The 6,000-nt window shown below is 31.4% G+C and overlaps 1 protein-coding gene across 1 annotated transcript in view; it reads right to left on the bottom strand.

Annotated features, from left to right (window-relative positions):
- Positions 1-320: 320 nt before the first annotated feature.
- Positions 321-6,000, bottom strand: part of LOC126742703 (cytosolic carboxypeptidase-like protein 5) — a 45,333-nt gene continuing 39,653 nt past the window's right edge. The window contains exon 11 of the mRNA XM_050449479.1: positions 321-1,055. Within this exon, the coding sequence (XP_050305436.1) occupies positions 357-1,055 (699 nt within the window). The 3' untranslated portion in view covers positions 321-356. The remainder of the gene's footprint in view (positions 1,056-6,000) is intronic.

The following is a 6,000-nucleotide window of genomic DNA, read 5'->3' as shown; positions in this document are numbered from 1 at the left end:
CAATAGTTATCCATCGTAACCCTGTATACATGCTTATTGAACTTTACATATTTTCACCAATTAATGTCGCAGTTGCTTTTCATTTAAACACAAAATTACATTTTTCTAAGTCAAAACTTTGATTAAGCATCTAATAGAAAAATAATATAATAAAAATAAAATATAAAACAGCCAAAAAAATAATATCTCGATCTAGGAAAACTTCCTGGTCGCCAAGATCACAAACAAATTTCTATTTAACAATGGTGTCACACTCCCCGGCACCATTATCTATCAACTTTGCTCATTTACAACCACCAATTATAACAAAATACATATAATACAGTATAAATAATATATTTACTGATATAACAACATTATTTTATACGTAGTTTTTTCTTCTTCTTTTTATCGATTTTGCCGAGTTCGGATGCGCTAACTAGCCTTCTCAGTCCTTGTTTTTTTAACCTGGTCTTTAACGAGGCACTTTTCGAAAAATTATGAATTCGAAAAACGCCCTGCTTACTTGGGCCCGGTTCCGACGGAGATTTCGGCAAAAAAACAGGTGGAGGTAACTTGGATTTGTGGGTGAACACGGTGGCCTTCGAGGTCGGAGCATCCCACGATACCACCAAACTGTCATCGAACTCCTCGCCCTCTTTGTTTTTGTATTTAGCTATCATAGTTTTGCCTTCCGTACTTTTTATGAAGCAGATTTCTCTTAGTCGTAGTTCTTCTTCTTCTACTTTCGCTTTCTGGTCCGCGGGTGTTAGATTGAGTTTTAACTTTTGAGAGTTGAGTGAAATTGGCATCTTTTTGTTTCTAGAGTTGGTTGCCTTACTTAACCTTTCGGCAGATGTGTTTTTATTCTTCAAAGATAACTCCTTGCGGCTTTTAGATTTGAATGATCTGTTGAGTTTTATGGAAGATTTTGAGCTGCTCGAGTGATTTATACTGGTGTGACACACGAGATTTTCCTTGCGATCGATCGGAACCGGACCCCTGGCCTTTAACTGCCTCACTGTCTTCTTCACCGCTGGTCGTACTCTCTGGATAGCGACGGTTCTGTTCTTACCCTAAAGCAACAAAAAACTTACCAACTTAATTTTTGTATGCAACTAATTAGTGCTCGTTCAATTCTTCATATATTTAGATTTATGAATAGGCGAGGACGTACAATCGATGTACGTCGATTCAAGGGTTGGCGTAGGTATTTTAATACCTCAAGGGCCGCTGTCAAAGAAAAACGGAAACTAAATTAAATGCAAACAAAAAATAGCTACTTTTGAAGTCCCAGAAACAAAATAATTGGGGTATTATTGGCAACATGTACATATAATCATTTTAAAAGTTGGTTTTGTTGGTTTGGGTCAAAAAACTATAATTATTTTGTGTTTATATCGACATTTCGACTAATCTTCCTCAGGATCCTAAAACTAAAAAAGAAATTCATATTGCTTGGGAATCGATTTATAAAAAAGCCACTTTAAATTTTAAAACATAAACAGAAAATCACTAATTTTTAAATATTAATTTATATACGACATTACAAATTAAGAGAAACAAAAAAAATCAAAGTTCTGAAAGCCAAGAAAATTCGAAATTTCAAAAATCCCTTTTTTTTCCTGGATTTATTTTCAATTTTTTTTTTTAAATATGTCTAATATCTTTTTCAAATAGCCACTTTCCTTTGACTACATCATCGTGCTTCTTTGTTTTGGGATCGTAAGTTTTATTTTGACAATCTATGCCATAATTCTAAGGAAAGTTTTTCAGTTTTTGCTTTCATATTGTAGGCCTAGTCATGAAGAATAGCTTATAGAAAGTATTTTTTTTTTCTGAAATGCACAATACCTAACATATATATGGAAAAAAAACAAAAAAATTACTTGGGGATGCGCCTGGAGCTGGATTCGGATGTATGTAGGATTTTTTTTGTTTTTCAATTTATATTCATTTAAAGGTTATGTAGTTTGGGTATTTGTATATATATTGTATTGTATTTGTATATATATGTATATATATTGGGTATTTGTATATTGGTATATATAATAATAAATTTGATTTAAATCATCTAATTTCCAAGGCATGTTACAGTTTAGATGATTTTATTCTTTTAGGTTTTATATGTTAAACTTTGTTTTTATTTTATTTGTTATTTAAATGTAATATTCAATTTTATTGTACGGGTTGCGTAAATTGAAAGTTGATCATTTTTTTTAATTTGAGAAAATTAAAACATCAAGATCCAATCCATGGTATGAACAAACAAACTCATAGTATATTAAAGATTCTTTATTTATTATTGTATTTTAAGTACAAGAGTGGATTAATATTTTAAAATATAGAAAACAGCCTTAAGAGAACTAATTATTTATCGATAATATGGATTAGTATCCTGAGGATAATTTATTGAAACATTAATATAAACTGCAAAATAAATTTTGCATATTTCATCTATTTTATCCCATCCAACAAAACCAAAACTTTTAAATCTGGTTTTGGGTCATCGACATACTACTTTTATAACAAGCATTTAATGATATGTTCAATATATTTATCTTGCTTTAAATCAGGCTTTAACAGGAAGCCGAATACAACATTGATTCGAATGAAAAAAAAACTATGAAGAAATTATTTTTCTTAGCGGATATAAATCATTAGTTCTATACCTGGGTCATCGAACCGATATAGTAATAAACCAAATTACCTGACAATTGCTCCCCGTAAGTAATCTGGCCACCCCATATAAGGTAAGTAACTGTTTTTATATGGAGCACGTTTAACTATTACCTTTCGTTAGTGACCGTATGCCGTTATTTTACATGAATTTGAATTTATTTGCTCATTTATTCTTATTGCGATATAAATACAATTGCTTTTTTAGAAGCATTAATCATAATAATTCTGATTACCACCAAAAAAGCGAGCAAGAAGATATTTCTGAAATCTGAAAAGGAGGATGTTCTAAGTTCTGTTAGAATAGACAAAAAGGCAATCTTACAGCTGAGGCCAAAATTAATTTTACGGCTGTATCTACAACATACTCGGCAAATTAAAAACAAACATAAACTGAAGCAAGATGAAATTTACAAGAAAAATCTGTTTTGTAGATTTGAAAACCAAAATATGGCTTAGCTACAGGACTCAACATTTTAAATATTGGTTCTTATAAGGAAATAAATGCTGTTTCCAAACAATGGTTTGAAAATATGTTATCCTACTTAGAAGAGAATTGTGTCATAGTAATGGACAACGTACAATACCGTTCCTGTATGTAAAAACCTGTCATCGTTTTAACTAAGAAAGACATACATTTTAAAGAGGATATGGTTAAAACAGAACTTTAAACCCTTTGTTCACAGTAACTTTACAAATTAATCTCGGTTGGAAAATTGAATTAACTCGTGAACGTTTCAAGCAATTATTTCAAGACAAGAGTGTATCGACGAACTTAATTTTTTATACAGCAAGAAAGCACTATCCTACAGCACTGTAAAAAACTGGTACAACTCATTTAATCGAGGTCGTCTAAAATCGGTTGCCGTGGCAGAAAATATCGATGCTGTGCGTGAACTGATAAAACAAGATCGTTATTTGATAGTCATATACCGCAAGATTGAGGCATCTTTGGGCATTATTATGAGAAGCATGAATAAGATAGATACTGCGTGAACATTTATACGTAAAAAAAATGGAATCCCGTATAACCTGACAATCGCTGAAAAGAAAGCTCGTGTTGATTGGTGCAAGGAAATGTTAAAAAAAAATACGTTCAAACAACATCTACAAAGGTGACGGTCATGAATCTATGCACATGAGCCTGAAACAAAACAGCAAACGATTATATGGGCCTTCCAAGATGAGCCAAATCCAACAGTCATTAGCTGTACTGTCCTCATTTGGCACCTAATGACTTGTTTTGTTCCCGCCTATCAAAAATAAATTAAGTGGTCAACGATTTTCGACACCTGAAGCGGTTGATGGATTCAATACGCATGTTTTGAAATGAGGTCAATCGGAGTGGAAAAAGTGCTTCGAAAATTAATTCAAATGCATGAAAAAGTGTCATTGACCAACATGAAGAATAATTTAAAAAACAATAAAACCAATTTTGATTATAAATATTTCTGTTTTCATTATAAGGCCAAAAATATAAATAGCATCCCTCGTATATATAAATAAGACAAATAAATTAGATACAATCAATCGGCTTGGCTATCACCTGCGAGATGCTTCAACGGTTTACTGTTCAATGGCCCTAGCATAGTTTACTTCTTTAAATATGCTTAGGACCTTAATGCTATATTTACCATATCTATATAAAAATACCTAGATTCCTCCAAATAGTTTAAAACTGGTTTCCAGTAGTAGCCAAAAATATATATAAATACCTTTGTTTTTTTTTGTAGTTTTCACAAACTTTTTTTTCTAGATTAAATTAAAGTTCGCTAAAAAAATGCTCTCTGAAGCATGCTAATAAGCCATCAACCTTACTATTAACCACCTCTTTGAGTATTAAATAAAAACATATAAATAATTACTGGATGCCACTCCATTTTAGTCTAAAAAGCCAGGCTTAATTTTTGTGTGTAAAAAAGTGAAAAAGTTACAGATACGAACTTTTGGATCGCCGTTTAGCCTTATATGATATATTCTTTTAATTTATCATAATGTAGTCATACTGATAATTTTTAAAATGAAATTATGCTGCTAGAATTTAATTATTTATTTTTTAATATAGTACAACCTGTATAATGATAATTATTATTGTAATGACAACTAATATTTAAGTTAAAATTTATCATGTGCCAAAATAAAGGCAAAATCAGTAGATATGTATGTACATATTACCAATAATATTTTTTAAATCTATTCTGGGTAATAAGAGTAAAAGTTCTCTTACCAAATTATAGGTAATATATAGAAATAAAACCTTTCGGAAACACCACCCTGTGTAAGGGGTTTTCAGGAACTTATCAACCTCATATCCTTTATTTTACATATAATATTAAATAATGCGGATACGCTGACTGTGGTTTATGGCAGAACAATACAGTACAAACAATAAAATACAAACTTCTTAAAATAAACAACTTTTGTAATAAACTCTATTAGATAAACAGTGTTAAAGCAAAATGTGAATAAATACTTAATTATTTTTATTAAAAAGTCTACCAATTTGAACAATGCCGAGGAATGTTCAACAACTAACCCTTTATGCTGAGTTAGATGTAAGACAATTAACAGTAAAACATGTCACATGTAGCATTACAACAAAGCTCATGGCTGTTCATATTCATTTTTCAAGTAGATTCTTGTAAAATCAAGTTTTTTAAAAGGAACTTCGTAAATTCGTGTTCTTATTTGGAGCTGCGAACAGGATAGAGTGATTCTGCCCTTAATCGATTCTTCGTCATGACGTTTTTAAATCTTAGGACACTATCCAAATCTAACGACGTATTAACAAGTGTCCTCTGAAAGAAGGAAGAGCAAAAGCGAGAGATCCAGTGTACCTGAGTAAAGTAGTTACTTATTTATGCGTAAAAAACGATCCTGTAGTAGACCTACCTTCAACACCGAACCCCACGATGCAGAAATACCGACGAAAGCCACTGATACCCTTCATACCTCTGGCATCCCTTGACAGAATTTCTATGGCGTTTCAGCTCTATCTCTATAAAACACCTTTGGTTCTGAGTTTTTGGTGTGTTGCGGTATAGTCTTTATGAATTCTTCCTTGTTTATACTGTAAGTTATTGCTAATTTGCTTTTTAATGTCAAGTCCTTCTCACCATTTATAAAAAATCGACTGAAATCTACTTGAACAATTAATATAAACATGGATAAGCTTTGGCACAATTAATGTTACCGAGCCTACTCTTAATTATCTTACACAGTGCAGTCGCAATGAGAGAAACAAATTCATTTTAAATTCAGTTTCTTTTTTAATTTTTCGGACACGTCGATTAGCATTGTGATTTGCGCGTTTTTTGCGTTTTTTAAAAATTTTTTATACAG

This window comes from Anthonomus grandis, chromosome 12 (assembly GCF_022605725.1).
Source record: "Anthonomus grandis grandis chromosome 12, icAntGran1.3, whole genome shotgun sequence".
Classification (NCBI taxonomy): domain Eukaryota; kingdom Metazoa; phylum Arthropoda; class Insecta; order Coleoptera; family Curculionidae; genus Anthonomus; species Anthonomus grandis.
This window is presented reverse-complemented; position numbering and strand designations above follow the sequence as displayed.